Raw genomic sequence first — 26,392 nt, forward strand, 5'->3', positions numbered from 1 at the left:
TCAGTGTGGACGCAAGTCTTCCTCCACTCCAAGAGACTGCCCATGAAAAAGAAGAATTTGAAAAGTACTTGGATGTGCACTTGAAGTGCCGTGACCTACAGGGCTATGGACTGAGAGCTGGAAGGTGGGATTAGGCTGGGCAGCTCTTGGTCAGCCGGCGCGGACACAATGGGCCAAAATGGCCTCCTTCTGTGCCATAATGTTCAATGGCTTTATGGGTGCCGTGGTAGGATTGGAACTCACGTCTCAACCAAATTATTAGTCCAGGCTTCTGGATTACCACTCCAGTGCCATAACCACTTTGCCACTGTACCCCCATCTGTTCCCTACTTCCTGCAAACTGTAAGAATACACCTTTGTTTGTTTTTAAGATGACCGAACCTACAAATTGATTAAAGCCTTATAACCCAGTATACCTTGCAGGCCAAGAGACCTTTTTGTTGAATGTTAGGAAATGCAGACAAATGAAATAACTGTCGCACGGATCGATAAGACTGTCAGTGAACAATCCCTGTCTCGGTAGTTGTCCCACGGATCGATAAGACTGTCAGAGAACAATTCCTGTCTTAGTAACTATCCCACAGATCGATAAGACTGTCAGAGAACAATCTATGTCTTAGTAACTATCCCACAGATCGATAAGACTGTCAGAGAACAATTCCTGTCTCAGTAACTGTCCTGCAAATTGATAAGACTATCAGAGAACAATCTATGTCTCAGTAACTGTCCCGCAGATCGATAAGACTGTCAGAGAACAATCTATGTCTCAGTAACTGTCCCACAAATTGATAAGACTGTTAGAGAACAATTCCTGTCTCAGTAACTGTCCCACAAATTGATAAGACTGTTAGAGAACAATTCCTGTCTCAGTTACTGTCCCACAGATCGATAAGTGAACCAACCAAGCTCACAGAAGTTACATTGGACTAGAACATAACATTAAAGAATAACAAACTGCAGACATTTTTGATAGTCAGGATAATTTGGTACACGCCAATTTTTTAAGTATAATTACAATACAAAGTCTCTCGGCAGTCATGAGCTTGGTAGCCGGGTCAGCTACTAAGGGAATCAGGGAGTTAATTTCCGATCACTGGCCATGGCTGGAATTAACCCTGTGTGAGTGTCTTTGCTTCGTATTAATCACTGAGGTAATAGGCATTTTTAACATTTTCGATGATTTTTACCGCAGCTGGGTTCAGGTTATCTGCAGAGCGACATTCAGCTCTTTGTCAGTTTTTTTCCCTTGTTCTCAAGTTGCTCTTAATGGGGACAGTGACAACACTTGAGGGGCAGAAGTTGGGGGCCTTGTGGATGGACCGCCGTGATTACGTCATCACGGCACCGTGTCACCACGGCCCTCCCCTTCACTTAAAGGGGAGGGGCTGCGCGATGTTTAAACTTCGAACCACTGGGCCAAGAGGAGGGGTTTTGGCCAGGCCAGCAGCCTGGCACCCAAGAGTGGGGGGTGTGTACACCACTGCCCGGCCAAATATGTGGGCAAAATCGTCGGGCCAACATGGCAGTCGGCCAACAAAAAAAACCATGGCGGCAGGGGCAGTGTGCCCCTCCCCTTTAAGGGAAGCCACACCACCGCTGCAGAAGGCCATCATTATCATCATCATGGGCAGTCCCTCGGAGTCGAGGAAGACTTGCTTCCACTCTAAAAGTGAGTTCTCAGGTGACTGAACAGTCTAATACGAGAACCACAGTCCCTGTCACAGGTGGGACAGACAGTGGTTGAGGGAAGGGGAGGGTGGGACTGGTTTGCCGCACGCTCCTTCCGCTGCCTGCGCTTGCTTTCTGCACGCTCTCGGCGACGAGACTCGAGGTGCTCAGCGCCCTCCCGGATGCACTTCCTCCACTTAGGGCGGGACTGGTCTTTGGCCAGGGACTCCCAGGTGTCGGTGGGGATGTTGCACTTTATCAGGGAGGCTTTGAGGGTGGTCCCTTGAAACGTTTCCTCTGCCCACCTGGGGCTCGCTTGCCATGTAGGAGTTCCGAGTAGAGCGCTTGCTTTGGGAGTCTTGTGTCGGGCGTGCGGACAATGTGGCCCTGCCCAGCGGAGCACTGGTCATTCCAGCAAAGGTCGTGGCCACTCCACTCAGCAGCGTGGCCGCTGATTTGCGGTCGTAACAGGCCTTAAGGGGAGGGGTCATTTCAGCCCCCCTGAGTCTGTGTCTGTTGTTATTTTTTAGTCTCACAAGTTTGAACTCTGCAAAGTTAAGATAAATCTTACAGGCTAAAACCTGTCTTAAAAACGATAAGTCTTACAGAACCAGGATACCAATATATGTGGGAACAGGAGTAGGCCTCAAGCCTGCTCCGTGCTGTTCTTGTCAATGCGCCAGCTCTCCTTGTGAAATCGCACCCTGAATCGAGACAAAACCACAGGGTATGTAAAAAACGATGTGTTCATCCTGTTCATCATTGGTACTTGTCTAATCAGGAGGCACTTCTCTCTCTCTGAAAATAGAAACGGAAGAGAACACACTTGTCCAACAAGCAGGACTTGAACAGTTTGGCAAGAGAGCATTTTCTCCGAAGTGTGTCACCTAATGCTGTTTCACTCAGAGACAAAGACGGGCTTTCTCACTCTAACATGGCTTCCAAGGTGAGGAGGATAGCTGCGTGCATTGTGCTTCTCTCTGGTGAGTTCACAAGCTTCTCACGTGGTTTTTTTTGTTTAAGGCACATTTAACAAAGTCGGTCCATGCTGCCTGTTCGAAAATGTAAGGGGCGTCTCTTATATTTAGCAATCCCGTCTTGGGTCCCGCACAAAACGCTACGAGTAAACAGCGGGAAAATGCACATTTTAACAATGCCCGCCGTCATTCTGTACTGGAAAGGCTTGCTTATGACTGATAGGTGTCACCTATGCTGAGGCAGAAGTCTTGACTGAAGGATTTCGGTTACGTGAATGGACTGGAGAAGCTGGGACTGAACCTTTATAAAACTCTGGTTCTGCCACAACTGGAGTATCGCGTCCAGTTCTGGTCACCGCACTTTAGGAAGGATGTGAAGCTCCTCGAGAGGGTGCAGAGGAGATTTACAAGGATGGTTCCAGGGCTGAGGGACTTCAGCCACAAGGTTCGGTTGGAGAAGCTGGGTACTTGTTCTCCTCGGAGCGAAGGAGGTTGAGGGGAGATTTGATAGAGGTGTACAGGATTATGTCAGGATTGGACAAGGCAGACAGAGAAAGGCTGTCCCCATTAGCTGATGGTACAAGGACTGGGGGACACAGATTGAAGGTTTTGGGCAAGAGATACAGGGGGGATGTGAGGGTGAACTTCTTTACGCAGCGAGTGGCAATGACCTGGAGCTCGCTGCCGATGAGGATGGTGGAAGCAGAGACAATCAACGATTTCAAAAGGAAATTGGGTAGGCACTGGAGGGAAATAAACCTGGAGGCTACCGGGATAGAACGGGAGAATGGGACTGACTGGGAGTGCTCGACAGAGAGCTGGCATGGAATCGATGGGGGCGAATGGCCTCCTTCTGTGTCGTAACGACTCTATGAAAGTTATAATGTCCAATTGCCAAATAGGGAAGGGTGATTGAAAGCGTTTAACTACTTAAAACAACTAGAAATGTTTACAACAAGATTTATTCTTTTTGTTGGCTTGGAGGTAGGAAGCAAAGGGTAATGGTTGATGGATGTTTTTGTGACTGGAAGGATGTTTCCAGTGGGGTTCCGCAGGGCTCAGTACTGGGTCCTTTGCTTTTTGTAGTATATATCAACGATTTAGATTTGAATATAGGGAGTATGATTAAGAAGTTTTGCAGCCGACACTAAAATTGGCTGTGTGGTTAATAATGAAGAGGAAAGTCATGGGCTGCAGGAGGATATCAATCTACTGGTCAGGTGGGCAGAGCAGTGGCAAATGGAATTTAATTCAGAGAAGTGTGAGGTGATGCACTTTGGGAGGGCTAATAAGGAAAGGGTATACACATTAAGTGGTAGGCCACTTAATAGTGTAGATGAACAAAGAGACCTCGGAGTGCTTGGCCCTCCAAACCGTGGTCTAGGGTACACGTCGACTACGCAGGCCCGTTCTTGGGTAAAATGTTGCTTGTGGTTGTAGATGCGTACTTCAAGTGGATTTGAATGTGAGATAATGTCGGCTAGCACGTACTCTGCCACGACTGAAAGCCTGTGGGCCATGTTTGCCACATACGGCTTACCTGATGTCCTGGTGAGCGACAATGGGCCATGTTTTACCAATGCTGAGTTCAAAGAATTTATGACCCGTAACGGGATCAAACATGTCACATCTGCCCCGTTTAAACCAGCATCCAATGGCCGGGCAGAGAGAGCAGTGCAAACCATCAAGCAAGGCTTGAAGAGGGTAACTGAAGGCTCACTGCAGACTCGCCTATCCCGAGTCCTGCTTAGCTACCGCACGAGACCCCACTCACTCACTGGGATCCCTCCTGCTGATCTGCTCATGAAAAGAACACTTCAGACAAGGCTCTCGTTCGTTCACCCTGATCTACATGAACAGGTAGAGAGCAGGCGGCTTCAACAAAGTGCATACCATGATAGCGCAAATGTATCACGCGAGATTGAAGTCAATGATCCTGTATTTGTATTAAATTATGGACAAGGTCCCAAGTGGCTTCCCGGCACTGTTGTGGCCAAAGAGGGGAGCAGGGTGTTTCGGGTCAAACTTTCAAATGGACTCACCGGAAACACTTGGACCAAATCAAACTCAGATTCACGGACTACCCTGAGCAACCCACCTTGGACCCTACCTTTTTTGATCCCCCAACACACACACCAGTGGCAAACTGACACCACGGTTGACCACGAAACAGAACCCATCATCCACAGCAGCCCAGCAGGGCCCTACACACCAGGCAGCCCAGCAAGGCCAGCTACACAGCAGCCCAGCGAGGGCCCAACAAATGACTCAACAACACCAGCTTTCACACCGAGACGATCAACCAGGGCAAGGAGCGCCCCAGATCGACTCACATTGTAAATAGTTACACTATTGACTTTGGGGGGGAATGTTGTTATATATGTGGGCTTGTATTTACTCTGTACAGCCACCAGAGGGCTCATTCCCCGGAGTCCCAAGGGATCCCACAATTCCTTGGGAGCACAGGTATTTAAGGAGGCCTCAAAGGTTGGAGAGGCACTCTGGAGACCTGCAATAAAAGACTACGGTCACACTTTACTTTGAGCTCACAATATTCAGTCTAACTCTTTCTCCATATACAACAGCGTGGACACGATGGGCCAAAATGTCCTCCTTCTGCTCTGTAAATTTCTATCTTTCGACATCTGCATTCATATTGCTGATTGTCGAACAATATCTGTCTGTCTGTCTGTCTGTCTCTCTATCTATCTACATAGAATTCCATCGGATATACGGCCCAGAAACAGGCCGTTCGGCCCAACCAGTCCAGGCCGGTGTTTATGCCCCACTCGAGCCCCCTCCCGTCTTTCCCCATCTAACTCTATCACCATAACCCTCGATTCCCTTCTTCCCCCATATACTTGCCCAGCCTCCCCTTAAATGCCTCAATACTATTCGCCTCAACGCCTCCCTGTGGGAGCGAGTTCCACATTCTCACCACTCTCTGGGTAAAGAAGTTTCTCCTGAATTCCCCATTGGGTTTCTTGCTGACGATCTTATATTGATGGCCTCTAGTTATGCTCTTCCCCACAAGTGGTAACATTCTCTCTGTATCCACTCAATCAAAACCATTCATAATTTTTAAAAAATCGATTAGGTCACCCCTCAGCCTTCTTTTTTCAAGAGAAAAGAGACCCAGCCTGTTCATCCTTTCCTGATATGTAAACCCTCGCATTTCTGGTATCATCCTTGTAAATCTTCTCTGCACCCTCTCCAGTGCCTCTATAATATGGAGACCAGAACTGTACACAGTGCTCCAAGTGTGGTCTAACCCAGGTATATGGAGACCAGAACTGTGCACAGTGCTCCAAGTGTGGTCTAACCCAGGTATATGGAGACCAGAACTGTACACAGTGCTTCAAGTGTGGTCTAACCCAGGTATATGGAGACCAGAACTGTACGCAGTGCTCCAAGTCTGGTCTAACCCAGGTATATGGAGACCAGAACTGTGCACAGTGCTCCAAGTGTGGTCTAACCTCAGTATATGGCGACCAGAACTGTGCACAGTGCTCCAAGTGTGGTCTAACCCAGGTATATGGAGACCAGAACTGTGCACAGTGCTCCAAGTGTGGTCTAACCCAGGTTTCTGGAGACCAGAACTGTGCACAGTGCTCCAAGTGTGGTCTAACCGAGGTATATGGAGACCAGAACTGTACACAGTACTCCAAGTGTGGTCTAACCGAGGTTCAATACAGGTTTAGTATAACTTCCCAACTTTTCAATTCTATCCCTCTAGAAATAAACCCTAGTGCTTGGTTTGCTTTTTTATGACCTTGCTTATCTGTGTTACAACTTTTAGCGATGTGTGTATTTGTACTCTGAGATCCCTCTGTTCCTCTACCCCACCCAGACTCACACCCTCCCAGTAACAAGTGACCTCCCCATTCTTCCTACCACAATGTAATACCTCACATTTATCTGTGTTGAATTAATTTGCCAATTATTTGCCCATTATGCCAGTTTATTAATGTCCTCCTGTAATTTGTTGCAGTCCTCCCCAGTATTGACTCTCACCCCAATTTGCTGTCATCCACACATTTAGAAATTGTGTTTTTGATTCCAAAGTCTAAATCGTTAATATAGATTGTGAACAACAGTGGTCCCAGCACTGATCCTTGTGGAACACCACTACCCACCTTCTGCCACTGTGAATAGCTCCCTTTACCCCCACTCTCTGCTTTCTGTCTTGAAGCCAGCTAGCTATCCATTCTGCTACTTGTCCCCTGTCTCTGTATTCCCTGACTTTATTCATTAGTCCATTATGCAGTACCTTATCGAAGACCTTTTGAAAATCTAGATACATTACATCTACTGCATCACCCTTGTCTACTCTCTCTTTTACCTCTTCAAAAAGTTCAATGAGATTGGTCAAGCAAGACTTGACTTCTGAATTCCATGCTGACTATTTATTCTTATATTCTTCATTTCCAGATGTTCTCCTATTTTCTCCTTTCGTAGGGATTCCATTATTTTTCCGACCACCGATACTAAGCTGAGTAGCCTATAGTTCCCTGGCCGGCTATCCCCCTTCTTAAATATAGATATTACGTTAGCTTTCCACCAGTCCTCTGGCATGACACCTTTTTCTAAAGAATTACTAAATCTGTGCAGTAAAGTCCCTAGATTCTTTTAAAATGCGCAGATGTAATCCGTCTGATCATGGGGTTTTATCCTCTTTGAGTTTCATTAGTTTATTTATTATATATCCTTGTTTTATTTTAAATGCAGTTATCTCATTACTAATCTCATCATCCAATGTAATGTTTGACTTCTCTCCTAATCCTTTCACATTCTCCCTTATCATGCTGTTGCCTACTCTCCATTGGCTAGGATAGACTGGCAAATGAGACTTAAAGGGTTGACGGTGGATAGGCAATGGAAAACATTTAAAGATCACATGGATGAACTTCAACAATTCCTGTCTGGAGTAAAAATAAAACGGGGAAGGTGGCTCAACCCTGGCTATGAAGGGAAATTAAGGATAGTGTTAAATCCAAGGAAGAGGCATATAAATTGGCCAGAAAAAGTGGCAAACCTGAGGACTGGGAGAAATTTAGAATTCAGTAGAGGAGGACAAAGGGTTTAATTAGGAGAGGGAAAATCGAGTATGAGAGGAAGCTTGCCGGGAACATAAAAACTGACTGCAAAAGCTTCCATAGGTATGTGAAGAGAAAAAGATTAGTGAAGACAAATGTAGGTCCCTTGTAGTCAGAGTCAGGTGAATTTATAATGGGGAACAAAGAAATGACAGACCAGTTGAACAAATACTTTGGTTCTGTCTTCACGAAGGAAGACACAAATAACCTTCCGGAAATACTAGGGGACCGAGGGTCTAGTGAGAAGGAGGAACTGAAGGAAATCCTTATTGGGTGGGAAATTGTGTTAGGGAAATTGATGGGATTGAAGGCTGATAAATCTCCGGGGCCTGATAGTCTGCATCCCAGAGTACTTAAGGAAGGAGCCCTAGAAATAGTGGATGCATTGGTGATCATTTTCCAACAGTCTATCAACTCTGGATCAGTTCCTATGGACTGGAGGGTTGCTAATGTAACACCACTTTTTAAAAAAGGAGGGAGAGAGAAAATGGGTAATTATAGACTGGTTAGCCTGACATTAGTAGTGGGGAAAATGTTGGAATCAATTATTAAAGATGAAATAGCAGCGCATTTGGAAAGCAGTGACAGGATCGGTGCAAGTCAGCATGGCTTTATGAAAGGGAAATCATGTTTGACAAATCTTCTAGAATTTTTTGAGGCTATAACTAATAGAGTGGACAAGGGAGAACCAGTGGATGTGATATATTTGGACTTTCAAAAGGCTTTTGACAAGGTCCCACACAAGAGATTGATGTGCAAAATTAAGGCACATGGTATTGGGGGTAATGTACTGACGTAGATAGAGAACTGATTGGCAGACAGGAAGCAGAGAGTTGGGATAAACGGGTCCTTTTCAGAATGGCAGGCTGTGACTAGTGGGTTGCCACAGAGCTCAGTGCTGGGACCCCAGCTATTTACAATATACAGTAATGATTTAGATGAAGGAATTGAGTGTAATATCTCCAAGTTTGCAGATGACACTAAGCTGGGTGGAGCTGTGGGCTGTGAGGAGGACGCTAAGAGGCTTCAGGGTGACTTGGACAGGTTAGGTGAGTCGGCAAATGCATGGCAGATGCAGTATAATGTGGATAAATGTGAGGTTATCCACTTTGGGGGCAAAAACACGAAGGCAGAATATTATCTGAATGGCGGCAGATTAGGAAAAGGGGAGGTGCAACGAGACCTGGGTGTCATGGTACATCAGTCATTGAAAGTTGGCATGTAGGTACAGCAGGTGGTGAAGAAGGCAAATGGTATGTTGGCCTTCATAGCTACGGGATTTGAGTATAAGAGCAGGGAGGTCTTACTGCAGTTGTACAGGGCCTTGTTGAGGGCTCACCTGGAATATTGTGTTCAGTTTTGGTCTCCTAAGCTGAGGAAGGACATTCTTGCTATTAAGAGAGTGCAGCGAAGGTTCACCAGACTGATTCCCGAGATGGCAGGACTGACATATGAGGAGAGACTGGATAGACTGGGCCTGTATTCACTGGAGTTTAGAAGGATGAGAGGGGATCTCATAGAAACATATAAAATTCTGACAGGACTGGACAGGTTAGATGCAGGAAGAATGTTCCTGATGTTGGGGAAGTCCAGAACCAGAGGACACAGTCTAAGGATAAGGGGTAAGCCATTTAGGACTGAGATGAGGAGAAACTTCTTCACTCAGAGAGTTGCTAATCTGTTGAATTCCCTACTGCAGAGAGTTGTTGATGCCAGTTCATTGGATATATTCAAGAGAGAGTTAGATATGGCCCTTACGGCTAAAGGGATCAAGGGGTATGGAGGGACAACAGGAATGGGGTACTGAGGTGAATGATCAGCCATGATCTTATTGAATGGTGGTGCAGGCTCGAAGGTCCGAATGGCCTACTCCTGCACCTATTTTCTATGTTTCTATGTTACTTAACATATGCCTCTTTCCTTACCCTCATTTTTCCCTTATGGCTTTTTTCATCCTGGACTCTGTTGAACACCATTTTAATTGCTTCCATTGCTGTTCTGCATCATTCTTTGCCAATATTGTTTGACATTTTTTTTACAAGTGCTATTCTTAGCCCTGCAAAATCAGCTTTTCTGCAATCTATTTCCCTGGTCTTTGACATACCGATGTCCTTCTCAATTATTATCTTAAAGCGCATTATATTATGGTTACCATTGCTGAGATGTTAGAACATAAGAACATAAGAATTAGGAACAGGAGTAGGCCATCTAGCCCCTCGAGCTAGATTCAATAAGATCATGGCTGATCTGGCCATGGACTCAGCTCCACTTACCCGCCCGCTCCCCGTAACCCTTAATTCCCTTATTGGTTAAAAATCTATCTATCTTTGACTTGAAAACATTCAATGAGCTAGCCTCAACTGCTTCCTTGGGCAGAGAATTCCACAGATTCACAACCCTCTGGGAGAAGAAATTCCTTCTCAACTCGATTTTAAATTGGCTCCCCCATATTTTGAGGCTGTGCCCCCTAGTTCTAGTCTCCCCAGTCAGTGGAAACAACCTCTCTGCCTCTATCTTGTCTATCCCTTTCATGATTTTAAATGTTTCTATAAGATCACCCCTCATCCTTCTGAACTCCAACGAGTAAAGACCCAGTCTACTCAATCTATCATCATAAGGTAACCCCCTCATCTCCGGAATCAGCCTAGTGAATCGTCTCTGTACCCCTTCCAAAGCTAGTATATCCTTCCTTAAGTAAGGTGACCAAAACTGCATGCAATACTCCAGGTGCGGCCTCACCAATACCCTGTACAGTTGCAGCAGGACCTCCCTGCTTTTGTACTCCATCCCTTTCGCAATGAAGGCCAACATTCCATTCACCTTCCTGATTACCTGCTGCACCTGCAAACTAACCTTTTGGGATTCATGCACAAGGACCCCCAGGTCCCTCTGCACCGCAGCATGTTGTAATTTCTCCCCATTCAAATAATATTCCCTTTTACTGTTTTTTTTCCCAAGGTGGATGACCTCACATTTTCCGACATTGTATTCCATCTGCCAAACCTTAGCCCATTCGCTTAACCTATCCAAATCTCCTTGTAGCCTCTCTGTGTCCTTTACACAACCCGCTTTCCCACTAATCTTTGTGTCATCTGCAAATTTTGTTGCACTACACTCTGTCCCCTCCTCTAGGTCATCTATGTATATTGTAAACAGTTGTGGTCCCAGCACTGATCCCTGTGGCACACCACTAACCATTGATTTCCAACCGGAAAAGGACCCATTTATCCCGACTCTCTGCTTTCTGTTCGCCAGCCAATTCTCTATTAAATCCCCCTTTTCATCTTCTCAGGGACCAACATTTACTTTAGTCACTCTTTTCCGTTTTATATATCTGTAAAAGCTTTTACGATCTGTTTTTATGTTTTGCGCAAGTTTACCTTCATAATCTATCTTTCCTTTCTTTATTGCTTTTTTAGTCATTCTTTGCTGTTGCTTAAAATCTTCCCAATCCTCTAATTTCCCACTAACCTTGGCCACCTTATACACATTGGTCTTTGATTTGATACTTTCCTTTATTTCCTTGGTTATCCACGGCTGGTTATCTCTTCTCTTGCCGCCCTTCTTTTTCATTGGAATATATTTTTGTTGCGCACTATGAAAGAGCTCCTTAAAAGTCCTCCACTGTTCCTCAATTGTGCCACCGTTTAATCCAAAATGGCTTGCTCCCTTGTAGGCTCTGTTACATACTGTTCTAAGAAACAATCCCGGATGCATTCTATGAATTCCTCCTCCAGGCTACCCCCTGCGATTTGATTTGACCAATCGATCGATATGTAGGTTAAAATCCCGCATAACTACTGCCGTTCCTTTTTCACATGCCTCCATTATTCCCTTGATTATTGCCCGCCCCACCATGAAGTTATTATTTGGGGGCCTATAAATTACGCCGACCAGTGACTTTTTCCCCTTACTATCTCTAATCTCCACCCACAATGATTCAACATTTTGTTCATTAGAGCCAATATCGTCTCTCACAACTGTCCTGATATCATCCCTTATTAACAGAGCTACCCCACCTCCCTTCCCTTCCTGCCTATCTTTCCGAATCGTCAGATACCCCTGTGTGTTTAATTCCCAGTCCTGGCCACCTTGCAACCATGTTTCTGTAATGGCCACCAAATCATACCCATTTGTAATGATTTGTGCCGTCAACTCATTTACTTTATTTCTAATGCTGCGTGCATTTAGGTAGAGTGTTTTCATCCTAGTTTTTAAACCATGATTTTTAGTTTTTACCCCTCCTGCAGCCCTTTTACATTCAGTGGCCCTTTTTGTTTCTTGCCTTTGGTTTCTCTGCCCTCCACTTTTACTCATCTCTTTTCTGTCTTTTGTTTTTGTCTCCTTTTTGTTTCCCTCTGTCTCCCTGTATTGGTTCCCATCCCCCTGCCAGGTTCCCCTACTTTTACTTCTCTTTGTTTTAAGGAGAATCTTAAAGGAGGAACGAGAGGTGGAGAGGTCTCGGGAGGGAGTCCCAGGGCAGCTGAAGGCACAGCCACCAATGGTGAAGCAATGGAAATCTGGGGATGCTCAAGAGGCCAGAATTAGAGGAGCGTAGAGATCTCGGTGGGATTGTGGGGCTGGAGGAGATGACAGAGATAGGGTGGGGTCGAGGGCCATGGAGGGATTGGGAAACAAGGATGAGAATTTTAAAATCGAGCCATTGCATAACATACTTATCCAAATGCTAATAATACCAAAGGTAAAACAAATCACCGAATGAAAATAAGTCCCTTCTTTGACTCCTTTAGTTTAAAAGTTTGAAAAGGTTGGCGCGTTTTCGAGGTTTTTGAGACGGGTAGAAATTTGTCATGGACAGTAGTGCTAAACGAGTGTTGTTGCATTGTCCGCCTGTTATACGCCCTGCTTGATATTCAGCTTCAGTGAAGTCGAGGGAACGGCATATCATGGGAAGTACAGTGGGTGACGGACAAATGCTGCCCATTTCGTGCCACCGCCCATCTCGAAACCCTTTCCCCGCCGAGCCTTCTATTGCAGCGACGGTACTTACACCCGCCCTGCTCGAATATATCTGTGCATGACTTTACGCTTTGCTGACACTGTGGTTCAGATTGAGAATATTTCAGCTGACGTTCTGCTTCCCTAACCGTTTCCTACTATTGCTGTTCTTGCAGTTGTGGCCAGCAATCACGTCACATTTGGAGAGACCATTACTGCCCTTGTTGGGGCTGAGGTTCTGCTCCCCTGTCAGACAGAGAAGAACAACAGCACACTAGTGCAGACTTTCTGGAAAAAGGATAATGGGACGAATGCATTCATAGTGTACAGCCCTCTATATGGGATCAGTTACTCAAATATTGGGGACTCCGGCCGGATAGCTTTCAGAAAAAATTCTCTGCAGGACGGTTCTATCCTAATCAACTCTTCAGAACTGCGAGATGATGGAGCTTACTCATGCCATTTCACGTACTTCCCGACAGGAAGCAAAGAAAAAACAATAAGGTTAACGGTTCTAGGTACGTATTGTTCGTGGAGCATTGTCCATTTGAAGATATATTGTGTGGAAATGTCATAAATATGGGGAGTGGGGTAGGGTGGATCACGGTTTGTGGACCCAAATAATTGTTTTATATTTTTCAATTATTCATTCGAGACATATTCCAGCTCCTGTTTATTGTTAGCACGTGGTACACAGTTAGTAATCAGGTACTTAGTTAGTGTTTTCTCTGTTGACGCGGATCTATGTTTTATTCATGGGTCGATAGCAATTCCTCTACGCAAATAGACGGAGGTCCATCAGGTTCACCTTTGACCATGCTGGTAGTCGCATTCTACAATGATGATGGAGTCGTTGTCTCATCGAGTGTCAGCTGTGGCTCAGTGGGTAGCACTCTCGCCTTTGAGTCAGAAGGTTGTGGGTTCAAGTCCCACTCCAGGCACTTGTGCACAAAAATCTAGGCTGACACTCCAGTGCAGTGCTGAGGGAGTGCCGCAGTGTTGGAGGGGCAGTACTGAGGGAGAGCCGTACTTTCGGAGGGGCAGTGCCGAGGGAGCGCTGCACTGTCGGAGTGCAGTACTGACGGAGCACTGCACTGTTGGAGGGACAGTCCTGAGGGAGTGCCGCACTGCCGGAGGGGCAGTACTGAGGGAGTGCCGCACTATCGGAGGGGCAGTACTGAGGGAACGCTGCACTGTCGGAGGGGCAGTACTGAGGGAGTGCCGCACTATCGGAGGGGCAGTACTGAGGGAACGCTGCACTGTCGGAGGGGCAGTACTGAGGGAGCTCAGTACTGAGGGAACGCTGCACTGTCGGAGGGGCAGTACTGAGGGAGTGCCGCACTGTTGGAGGGACAGTCCTGAGGGAGTGCCGCACTGCCGGAGGGGCAGTACTGAGGGAGTGCCGCACTATCGGAGGGGCAGTACTGAGGGAACGCTGCACTGTCGGAGGGGCAGTACTGAGGGAGCGACGCACTGTCGGAGGGTCAGTACTGAGGGAGTGCCGCACTGTCGGAGGGGCAGTACTGAGGGAGTGTCGGAGGGTCAGTACTGAGGGAGTGCCGCGATATCGTGAATATTCACGCGGTGCAGTGCCTGCCTTGGTTTCGGATGGAGCTTTAAGAATCGAGAGTGAGTTGAAAGAGACATTGAATGAATCTCCTGTTTTGTCTCCACAAGCAATCTCCACCAACAAAGTCACAGCGGTTCTTGCACAGGCCGGCGTGTCACAGGTGCCCGTGGCAACGTGTACAGCAGCCAATGGGAAGCCAGCCGCCGACATCACGTGGAGTTCGACCCTCCCTGGAAACTACACATCAAGCCAGACGACAAACGACAACGGAACGATAACCGTAACCAGCCAATTCAACATAGCACCGAATAGTTCCAATAACGGTCAATCGGTGTTGTGTATCATCTCCCACTCAGCATCAAACAGCACGGATAACCTCACGGTGCAATTATCAATTCTCTGTAAGTGCGGCATGTATCATAGACTCATAGAATCGTGGAAATGTACAGCACAGAAGGAGGCCATTTCGGCCCATCGTGTCGGCCGACCAAGAGCTACCCAGCCTCATCCCTCTTTCCAGCTCTGGGTCCGTAGTCCTGCAGGTTACGGCACTTCAAGTGTACATCCAGGTACTGTTTAAATGTGGTGAGGGTTTCTGCCTCTACCACCCTTTCAGGCCGTGAGTTCCACCCCAGACCCCCACCACCCTCTGGGTGAAGACATTTCCCTCAAATCCCCTCTAAACCTCCCCCCAATTACTTTCAATCTATGTCCCCTGGTTGTTGACCCCTCTGCCAAGGGAAACAGGTCCTTCCTATCCACTCTATCCAGGCCCCTCATCATTTTATACACCTCAATCAGGTCTCCCCTCAGCCTCCTCTGTTCCAAAGAAAACAGACCCAGCATATCCAATCTTTCCTCATAGCCAAAATTATCCAGTCCAGGCAACATTCTTGTAAATCTCCTCTGTACCCTCTCCAGTGCAATCACATCTTTCCTGTAATGTGGTGACCAGACCTGCACGCAGTACTCGAGCTGTGGTCTAACTAGTGTTTTATACAGTTCAAGCATAACCTCCCTGCTCTTGTATTCCATGCCTCGGTTAATAAAGGCAAGTATTCCGTATGCCTTCTTAACCACCTGATCAACCTGTCCTGCTACCTTTAAGGATATATATATAGTTTTGAAAATACAAAGACAATTAATGCGATTCAGTTCGAAGTGCACCACAGTTAAGCAACATGGCAGTGAACTCCCCCCAAACTGGACGCGCTGAACCTGGTCCACAGACAGATTTGGCATTTCATGATTTCAGGGCTGTTCAATGTTACAGCTTCCAGCTGATCAAATACCCCTCGCTACTATTTTACAAATTCCAGCTAAATCGTTTTAATAAGTCATAAGCCAACACGCTTTTCCAGGTTTAGATTGAAGGAAACTGGTATTACTAATCCAGTTTGTAGATTAAATGCTTTGGCGACAGTAATTTGATTAGCAACGCCATAAAAAAAGCAAACCAGGAACTAGGGTTTATTTCTAGAGGGATAGAATTGAAAAGTAGGGAAGTTATACTAAACCTGCATCAAACCTTGGTTAGAACACACTTGGAGTACTGTGCACAGTTCTGGTCACCACATACCTGGGTTAGACCACACTTGGAGCACTGTGTACAGTTCTGGTCTCCATATACCTGGGTTAGACCACACTTGGAGCACTGTGCACAGTTCTGGTCACCATATACCTGGGTTAGACCACACTTGGAGCACCGTGCACAGTTCTGGTCTCCATATACCTGGGTTAGACCACACTTGGAGCACTGTGCACAGTTCTGGTCTCCATATACCTGGGTTGGACCACACTTGGATCCCTGCGTACAGTTCTGGTCTCCATATAACTGGGTTAGACCACACTTGGAGCACTGCGTACAGTTCTGGTCTCCATATACCTGGGTTGGACCACACTTGGAGCACTGCATACAGTTCTGGTCTCCATATACCTGGGTTAGACCACACTTGGAGTACTGTGCACAGTTCTGATCTCCATATACCTGGGTTAGACCACACTTGGAGCACTGCGTACAGTTCTGGTCTCCATATACCTGGGTTGGACCACACTTGGAGCACTGTGCACAGTTCTGGTCTCCATATATCTGGGTTAGACCACACTTGGAGCACTGTGTACAGTTCTGGTCTCCATATACCTGGGTTAGACCACACTTGGAGCACTGTGCACAGTTCTGGTCTCCATATACCTGGGTTAGACCACACTTGGAGCACTGTGTACAGTTCTGGTCTCCATATACCTGGGTTAGATCACACTTGGAGCACTGCGTACAGTTCTGGTCGTCATTTTATAAAAAGGATATAGAGGCACTGGAGAAGGTGCAGAGAAGATTTACAAGGATGATACCAGAAATGCGAGGGTTTACATATCAGGAAAGGATGAACAGGCTCGGTCTCTTTTCTCTTGAAAACAGAAGGCTGAGGGGTGAGCTAATAGAGGTCTTTAAAATGCTGAAAGGTTTTGATTGAGTGGATACAGAGAGAGTGTTCCCACTTGTGGGGAAGAGCATAACTAGAGGCCATCAATATAAGATCATCAGCAAGAAACCCAATGGGGAATTCAGGAGAAACTTCTTTACCCAGAGAGGGGTGAGAATGTGGAACTCGCTGCCACAGGGAGGGGTTGAGGCGAATAGTATCGAGGCATTTAAGGGGAGGCTAGACAAGTATATGAGGGAGAAGGGAATAGAGGGTTATGCTGATAGATTTAGATGGGGAAAGACAGGAGGAGGCTCGAGTGGAGCATGCACTGGTTGGGCCGAATGGCCTGTTTCTGGGCCGTATACTCGATGGGATCATAAGTAATTGGGCTCATTTTAACTTTGGTCAATGACGCACCTTGGGATGTTTTACTACATGACAGGCGCTATATATAAATGCAAGTTGTTGTTGTATAAAATGGATGCTGGCAAAGCACCATAGTGTTGCTTGCCATTGAATCCAATGGCAGGGAAAGTCAAGCTGAGCCGATAATGAGCTACCAATTTGCCAATCTACACCACTACTCAATAAGGATTTAATCTCCATAGAATCGTGGTTGGCGCAAACAGCCATTAGTCATGTTTGTCTTTTCAATGATAGCGTGAAAACTGTACAATTTTAGCCGAGGAACACTTCATATTCGATATTCCATTTTCCCCACTGTTTGAACGAAGGTGTTAATTTATTTCAACTAATGCATCAATATTCTTTAAGGTGATAATGGTGACAACAGCGTTACACTGACTGCAGGAAAAGGCACAGTATAGCATGAAGACTGGATTCTGTTCTCATTCCACAGGCGCGGTGATTTACAGAGGAGATTTACCAGGATGTTGCCAAGATTGGAGAATTTTAACTGAGGACAGATTGGATAGGCTGGGGTTGTTTTCTTTGGAACAGGTGGTTAAGAAGGCATACAGGATCCGAGGTATACAATATAAGAGCAGGGAGGTTATGCTTGAACTGCATAAAACACTGGTTAGGCCACAGCTGGAGTACTGCGTGCAGTTTTGGTCACCACTTTAGAGGAAAGATGTGATTGCACTGGAGAGGGTACAGAGGAGATTTAGGGGACTAGAGTACAGGGGGTTAGAAGTTATGCTGCAGTTATACAAAGCCCTGGTTAGACCACACCTGGAGCACTGTGAGCAGTTCTGGGCACCACATCTTAGGGAGGGTATATTGGCCTTGGAGGGAGTGCAGAATAGGTTTACCAGAATGACACCTGGACTTCAAGGGTTAAGTTATGAGGAGAGATTGCACAAACTAGGGTTGTATTCCCTGTAATTTAGAAGGTTAAGTGATGATCTGATGGAAGTTTTCAGGATATTAACAGTTAGGGTCGATAGAGAGATACTATCTCGGCTGGTTGGGGAGTCTAGGATGAGGGGCCTAGTCTGAAAATTAGAGCCAGACCTTTCAGGACTGAAGTTAGGAAACACTTCGACACACAAAGGGTGACAGGAGTTTGGAACTCTCTTCCGCAAACGGCAATTGATGCTCGGGTCAATCGTTAATTCTAAATCAGGAGATTGATAGCTTTGTGTTAACCAAATGTATTAAGGGATATGGGCCAAAGGCGGATAGATAGAGTTAGGTCACAGATCAGCCATGATCTCATTGAATGGCGGAGCAGGCTTGAGGGGCTGAATGGGCCTCCTCCAGTTCCTATGGTAACAGGGTCAAGGGGCTAAATGGGCCTCCTGTTCCTGTGTAACAGGCTCGAGGGGTTGAATGGGCCTCCTCCTGTTCCTGTGTAATAGGCTCGAGGGGCTGAATGGGCCTCCTCCTGTTCCTGTGTAACAGGCTCGAGGGGCTGAATGAGCCTCCTCCTGTTCCTGTGTAAAGGGCTCGAGGGGCTGAATGGGCCTCCTCCTGTTCCTGTGTAACAGGCTCGAGGGGCTGAATGGGCCTCCTCCTGTTCCTGTGTAACAGGCTCGAGGGGCTGAATGGGCCTCCTCCTGTTCCTATGGTCCTATGCTAATACATTGGTTGCACTGACCACACAAACACAACTATCTCCTCTATAGATCCACCGAAAGTGACCATAACGGGGTACGATGGCCAGTGGAGTGAAGACACAAAAGCAGTTACCCTCAAATGCATCGCAAAAGCCAATCCTCCAGCAACTAGTTACTCTTGGCAAGGGTAAGTAAAGGTTTAATATTTTAAGGATTTCAGTGTGTAAACTTCCAAAACCTCACCACTAACGGGTGGCTCAGATAATTGGAGGTTATCACCCAATTTGTGACATGGTTGTTAAACTGTAAAAGAATGATCAAAACTACAATTATTTACCTTTCATTATTCGTGAGGGCAACGTGTTAGAAAGACAAGGAAGGCCGAGTCTGGATATACATTACAATACTCTTTAATTTAGAAGAATGAGAGGTGATCTCATTGAAACATACACAATTCTTAAAGGGCTTGACAGGGTAGATACAGGGAGGGTGTTTCTCCCCGGGCTGGGGAGTCTAGAACTAGGGGTCACAGTCTCAGGATAAGGGGTCGGCCATTGAGGACTGAGATGAGGAGGAATTTCTTCACTCAGAGGGGGGTGAATCTTTGGAATTCTCTGCCCCAGAGGGCTGTGGAGGCTCGGTCGTTGAGTATATTCAAGGCTGAGAACAATAGATTTTTGGGCTCGAGGGGAGTCGAGGGATATGGGGATTGGGCGGGAAAGTGGAGTTGAATTGGAAGAGCAGCCATGTTCTCATTGAATGGCGGAGCAGGCTCGAGGGGCCGAATGGCCGACTCCTGCTCCTATTTCTTATGTTCCTGTGTTCCTTTCTATTGAAGTCAGTGGAAGGACCAATCAGGAGAAACATATAATGGGCGGCCAGTTCAATATAACTGGCTTGAGCAGTGGTGCAGCAGGGAGGGATTCAAATTCCTGGGGCATGGGAACCGGTTCTGGGGGAGGTGGGACCAGTACAAACCGGACGGTCTGCGCCTGGGCAGGACCGGAACCAATGTCCTAGGGGGAGTGTTTGCTAGTGCTGTTGGGGAGGAGTTAAACTAATATGGCAGGAGGTTGGGAACCAATGCAGGGAGACAGAGGGAAACAATAAGGAGACAAAAGCAAAAGACAGAAAGGAGATGAGTAAAAGTGGAGGGCAGAGAAACCCAAGGCAAAAAACAAAAAGGGCCACTGAATATAAAGGGGCTGCAGGAGGGGTCAAAACTAAAAATTATGGTTTAAAAACTAGTATTAAAACACTCTACCTAAATGCACACAGCATTCGAAATAAAGTAAATGAGTTGACGGCACAAATCATTACAAATGGGTATGATTTGGTGGCCATTACAGAAACATGGTTGCAGGGTGGCCAAGACTGGGAATTAAACATACAGGGGTATCTGACGATTCGGAAAGATAGACAAGAAGGGAAAGGAGGTGGGGTAGCTCTGTTAATAAAGGATGATATCAGGGCAGTTGTGAGAGACGATATTGGCTCTAATGAACAAAATGTTGAATCATTGTGGGTGGAGATTAGAGACAGTAAAGGGAAAAAGTCACTGGTGGGCGTAGTTTATAGGCCCCCAAATAATAACTTCACGGTGGAGCGGGCAATAATCAAGGGAATAATGGAGGCATGTGAAAAAGGAACGGCAGTAGTCATGGGGGATTTTAACCTACATATCGCTTGGTCAAATGAAATCGCACGGGGTAGCCTGGAGGAGGAATTCATAGAATGCATACGGGATTGTTTCTTAGAACAGTATGTAACAGAACCTACAAGGGAGCAAGCTATCTTAGATCTGGTCCTGTGTAATGAGACAGGAAAAATAAACGATCTCCCAGTAAAAGATCCTCTCGGAATGAGTGATCACAGTATGGTTGAATTTGTAATACAGATTGAGGGTGAGGAAGTTGTGTCAGAAACGAGCGTACTATGCTTAAACAAAGGGGACTACAGTGGGATGAGGGCAGAGTTGGCTAAAGTAGACTGGAAACAAGGACTAAACGGTGGCACAATTGAGGAACAGTGGAGGACTTTTAAGGAGCTCTTTCATAGTGCGCAACAAAAATATATTCCAGTGAAAAAGAAGGGTGGTAAGAGAAGGGATAACCAGCCGTGGATAACCAAGGAAATAAAGGAGAGTATCAAATCAAAGACCAATGCGTGTAAGGTGGCCAAGGTTAGTGGGAAACTAGAGGATTGGGAAAATTTTAAACAACAGCAAAGAATGACTAAAAAAGCAATAAAGAAAGGAAAGATAGATTTCGAAAGAAAAATTGCGCAATACATAAAAACAGATAGTAAAAGCTTTTACAGATATATAAAACGGAAAAGAGTGACTAAAGTAAATGTTTGTCCCTTAGAAGATGAGAAGGGGGATTTACTAATGGGAAATGTAGAAATGGCTGAGACCTTAAACAATTATTTTGCTTCGGTCTTCACAGTGGAAGACACAAAAACCATGTCAAAAATTGCTGGTCACGGGAATGTGGGAAGGGAGGACCTTGAGACAATCACTATCACTAGTGGGGTAGTGCTGGACAGGCTAATGGGACTCAAGGTAGACAAGTCCCCTGGTCCTGATGAAATGTATCCCAGGGTATTAAAAGAGATGGCGGAAGTTATTGCAGATGCATTCGTTATAATCTACCAAAATCCCCTGGACTCTGGGGAGGTATCAGTGGATTGGAAAGCAGCTAATGTAACGCCTCTGTTTAAAAAAGGGGGCAGACAAAAGGCAAGTAACTATAGGCCGGTTAGTTTAACATCTGTAGTGGGAAAAATGCTTGAAACTATCATTAAGGAAGAAATAGCGGGACATCAAGATAGGAATAGTGCAATCAAGCAGACGCAGCATGGATTCATGAAGGGGAAATCATGTTTAACTAATTTACTGGAATTCTTTGAGGATATGACGAGCATGGTGGATAGAGGTGTACCGATGGATGTGGTGTATTTAGATTTCCAAAAGGCATTCGATAAGGTGCCACATAAAAGGTTACTGCAGAAGATAAAGGTACGCGGAGTCAGAGGAAATGTATTAGCATGGATAGATAATTGGCTGGGGAACAGAAAGCAGAGAGTCGAGATAAATGAGTCCTTTTCCGGTTGGAAATCAGTGGTTAGTGGTGTGCCACAGGGATCGGTGCTGGGACCACAACTGTTTACAATATACATAGATGACCTGGAAGAGGGGACAGAGTGTAGTGTAACAAAATTTGCGGATGACACTAAGATTAGTGGGAAAGCGGGTTGTGTAGAGGACACAGAGATTTGGATAGGTTAAGCGAATGGGCGAAGGTTTGGTAGATGGAATACAATGTCGGAAAGTGTGAGGTCATCCACCTTGGGAAAAAAAACAGTAAAAGGGAATATTATTTGAATGGGGAGAAATTACAACATGCTGAGATGCAGAGGGACCTTGGGGTCCTTGTGCATGAATCCCAAAAAGTTAGTTTGCAGCAGATAACCAGGAAGGCGAATGGAATGTTGGCCTTCATTGCGAGAGAGATGGAGTACAAAAGCAGGGAGGTCCTGCTGTAGCTGTATAGGATATTGGTGAGGCCGCACCTGGAGTACTGCGTGCAGTTTTGGTCATCTTACTTAAGGAAGGATATACTGGCTTTGGAGGGGGTACAGAGACGATTCACTCGGCTGGTTCCGGAGATGAGGGGGTTACCTTATGATGATAGATTGAGTAGACTGGGTCTTTACTCGTTGGAGTTCAGAAGGATGAGGGGTGATCTTATAGAAACATTTAAAATAATGAAAGGGATAGACAAGATAGAGGCAGAGAGGTTGTTTCCACTGGTAGGGGAGGCTAAAACTAGGGGGCACAGCCTCAAAATACGGGGGAGCCGATTTAAAACCGAGTTGAGAAGGAATTTCTTCTCCCAGAGGGTTGTGAATCTGTGGAATTCTCTGCCCAAGGAAGCAGTTGAGGCTAGCTCATTGAATGTATTCAAGTCACAGATAGATAGATTTTTAACCAATAAGGGAATTAAGGGTTATGGGGAGAGGGCAGGTAAGTGGAGCTGAGTCCACTGCCAGATCAGCCATGATCTCATTGAATGGCGGAGCAGGCTCGAGGGGCTAGATGGCCTACTCCTGTTCCTAATTCTTATGTTCTTATGTTCTTATATATAACCCGGTTTACACATCGCCCGAAGGGCAAATTACCCACCTTGATTTTGTCACCAGGAGATTTCTAAAGCGTGGATTTACTAACAGTATGTGTGTTTGCGGTCTGCTGATTCTAAGGTTACCAGACGGACTAGATTCTGAACATGCAGACGTGTTTAGAGAGAAAGTGAATCGTTCAATGAATGGCACTTGGACCTGTGAAGCTACTAACTCAATAGGGACAGGAACGGGCAAATTGCAAATAATCATCAAGGAAATGAGAGCCGAAAATGCAGGTACATATTAACCAACGGTAATCAAAAGCACCCGATGCATTTTAGGCTGTTTATTAAAGTATTGTCCGCCTATATGTGCAGGTAATTGATAAAAGTATATCGAATAAATTGGTTTATTTGGTTAATGTGTTCAGTATGGAACCTCCGGAGATCATGAAAGGCGGCATATAAATGCAACTTCTTTACTTCAGTGATGGATGAACCAGAGACTAGAACTGTAACAACAACAACAACTTTTATTTGTATAGCGCCTTTAACATAGTCAAAGGAGTGTTATAAGACAAAAAAATAAATTTCACATCGGGCCACATAAGGAGAAATTAGGGCAGGTGACCAAAAGCTGGGTCAATGAGGTCTGTTTTAAGGAGCGTCTTAAAGGAGGAGAGAGAGGTAGAGAGGCGGAGAGGTTTAGGGAGGGAGTTCCAGAGCTTGGGGCCCAGGTAACAGAAGGCACAGCCACCGATGGTGGAGCGATTATAATCAGGGATGGTCAAGAGGGCAGAATTAGAGGGGCGCAGAGATCTCGGGGGTTGTGGGGCTGGAGGAGATTACAGAGATAGGGAGGGGTGAGAGCCATGGAGGGGATTTAAAAATAAGGATGAGAATTTTGAAATCGAGGCGTTGCATAACCGGGAGCCAATGTAGGTCAGTGAGCACAGGGGGTGATAGGTGAGCGGGACTCGGTGTGAGTTAGGACATGGGGCAGTGAGCACAGGGGGTGATGTGTGAGTGGGACTCGGTGTGAGTTAGGACCCGGGGCAGTGAGCACAGGGGGTGATGGGTGAGCGGGACTCGGTGTGAGTTAGGACATGGGGCAGTGAGCACAGGGGGTGATGTGTGAGTGGGACTCGGTGTGAGTTAGGACACGGGGCAGTGAGCACAGGGGGTGATGGGTGAGCGGGACTCGGTGTGAGTTAGGACATGGGGCAGTGAGCACAGGGGTTGATGGGTGAGCGGGACTTGGTGCGAGTTAGGACACGGGGCAGCCGAGTTTTGGATGATCGCAAGTTTATGTTGGGTAGAAGATGGGAGACCAGCCAGTAGGATAAGTTTCCTTGATCTAACATATCTCCAACTTTACAATTAAGTCGGTCTGGGTGTGGTTACTTTATTTGTTGTGGACTGAATAATGAAGTATACAATGTAAGGTCCTGCCCACCTAGTCATACCCCCTGCTCAAAAGAAGTATTAAAGCAGGCTGTAGCATACTTCTAGAGCAATTCTATTGCCTCTCAGAGAGGTTCATAGGAACACAGGAACAGGGGGAGTCCATTCAGCCCCTCGAGCCTGCTCCGCCATTCATTGTGATCACGGCGGATCAGCAACATAACTCCATCTACCTGCCTTTGGCCCATATGACCTAATATAGCGATTCACAATTTTTGAGCGACAAATAACGAGTAGCTGAATCCTATGGCAGGTGGATGGGGAACCAGAGGTCACAGATTCAAATCGCAAGATGTTGTTGAATTAATTTTAGTGAGTTATAGAATCACAGATACATAGAATCACAGCACGGTCACAGCACAGACGGAGGCCGTTCGGCCCCTCCAGCCCGTGCCGGCTCTCTGCAGGAGCACCTCAGCCAGTCCCACTCCCCCCGCCCTTTCCCCGGGGCCCCGCAAATCTCTCTCCTTCAGGGACTTACCCAACTCCCTTTTGAAAGCCACGATTGAGTCTGCCTCCATCGCCCTCTCGGGCAGCGCGTCCCCGATCCTAACCACTCGCTGCCTAAAAAGGTTTATCCTCGTGTCGCCTTTCTGCCAATCGCCTTCAATCTGTGTCCCTCTGGTTCTCCACCCTTCCACCAATGGGAACAGTTTCTCTATCTACTCTGTCCCTCATGATTTTGAGTGACAGAGAGTAGGAATAAATGGTTCATTCTCGGGTTGGCAACCAGTAACCAGTGAGGTTCGGTGCTGGGACCCCAACTATTTACAATCTATATAAATGACTTGGAAGAAGGGACTGAGTGTAACGTAGACAAGTTTGCTGACGATACAAAGATGGGAGGAAAAGTAATGTGTGAGGAGGGCACAAATAATCTGCAAAAGGACATAGACAGGCTAAGTGAGTGGGCAAAAATTTGCCAGATGGAGTATAATGTTGGAAAATGTGAGGTCATGCACTATGGCAGAAAAAAATCAAAGAGCAAGTTATTATTTAAATGGAGAAAAATTGCAAAATGCCGCAGTACAGCAGGACCTGGGGGTGCTTGTGCATGATACACAAAAGGATAGTATGCAGGTACAGCAAGTGATCAGGAAGGCCAATGGTATCTTGGCCTTTATTGCAAAGGGGATGGAGTATAAAAGCAGGGAAGTCTTGCTACAGTTATACAGGGTATTGGTGAGGCTGCACCTGGAATACTGCGTGCAGTTTTGGTTTCCATATTTACGAAAGGATATACTTGCTTTGGAGGCAGTTCAGAGAAGGTTCACTCGGTTGATTCCGAGGATGAGGGGGTTAACTTATGAGGAAAGGATGAGTAGGTTGAGCCTCTACTCATTGGAATTCAGAAGAATGAGATGTGATCTTATCGAAATGTATAAAATTATGAGGGGGCTTGACAAGGTGGATGTAGAGAGGATGTTTCCACTGATGGGGGAGACTAGAACTAGAGGGCATGGTCTTAGAATAGGGGGCCGCCCATTTAAAACTGAGATGAGGAGAAATTTCTTCTCCCAGAGGGTTGTAAATCTGTGGAATTCGCTGCCTCAGAGAGCTGTGGAGGCTGGGTCATTGAATAAACTTAAGACAGAGATAGACAGTTTCTTAACCGATAAGGGAATAAGGGGTTATGGGGAGCGGGCGGGGTAGTGGAGCTGAGTCCATGATCGGATCAGCCATGATCGTATTAAATGGCGGAGCAGGCTCGAGGGGCCGCATGGCCTACTCCTGCTCCTATTTTTTATGTTCTTATGATCAAATTTCCTCTCAACCTTCTCTGCTCCAAGGAGAACAACCCCAGCTTCTCCAGTCTCTCCCCGTCACTGAAGTCCCACATCCCTGGGACCATTCTGGTCAATCTCCCTCCGTACCCTCTTTAAGGCCGTCACATCCTTCCTAAAGTGCGGGGCCCAGAATTGGACACAATGCTCCAGTTGTGGATGAACCAGTCAATCTCGATGCGGCTGAAAATGTCTGAGCCCAGGAGGGTGCCTTGAGGAACCCCAGCAGTGATGATTGGCATCTGACGGCTTCCATCAGCATGCTATATGTCTCGTATAACAACCGACAGATTCTCCTTAACACAC

General features: G+C 46.3%; 1 protein-coding gene across 2 annotated transcripts in view; it reads left to right on the plus strand.

Moving 5' to 3' along the window:
• Positions 1-2,489: 2,489 nt before the first annotated feature.
• The window catches only part of LOC139240428 (nectin-1-like), a 47,499-nt gene continuing 23,596 nt past the window's right edge, over positions 2,490-26,392 (plus strand). The window contains exons 1-5 of one of the 2 annotated variants that reach the window (XM_070868944.1): positions 2,490-2,651; positions 12,877-13,218; positions 14,378-14,839; positions 18,784-18,901; positions 22,978-23,135. In XM_070868944.1, coding sequence (XP_070725045.1) covers positions 2,603-2,651; positions 12,877-13,218; positions 14,378-14,839; positions 18,784-18,901; positions 22,978-23,135 — 1,129 coding nt within the window. In that variant the 5' untranslated portion in view covers positions 2,490-2,602. The remainder of the gene's footprint in view (positions 2,652-12,876; positions 13,219-14,377; positions 14,840-18,783; positions 18,902-22,977; positions 23,136-26,392) is intronic. The other variant, XM_070868945.1, reaches the window with a different exon arrangement.

Source organism: Pristiophorus japonicus, chromosome 31, assembly GCF_044704955.1.
Source record: "Pristiophorus japonicus isolate sPriJap1 chromosome 31, sPriJap1.hap1, whole genome shotgun sequence".
In the NCBI taxonomy this organism is placed as follows: Eukaryota; Metazoa; Chordata; class Chondrichthyes; family Pristiophoridae; genus Pristiophorus; species Pristiophorus japonicus.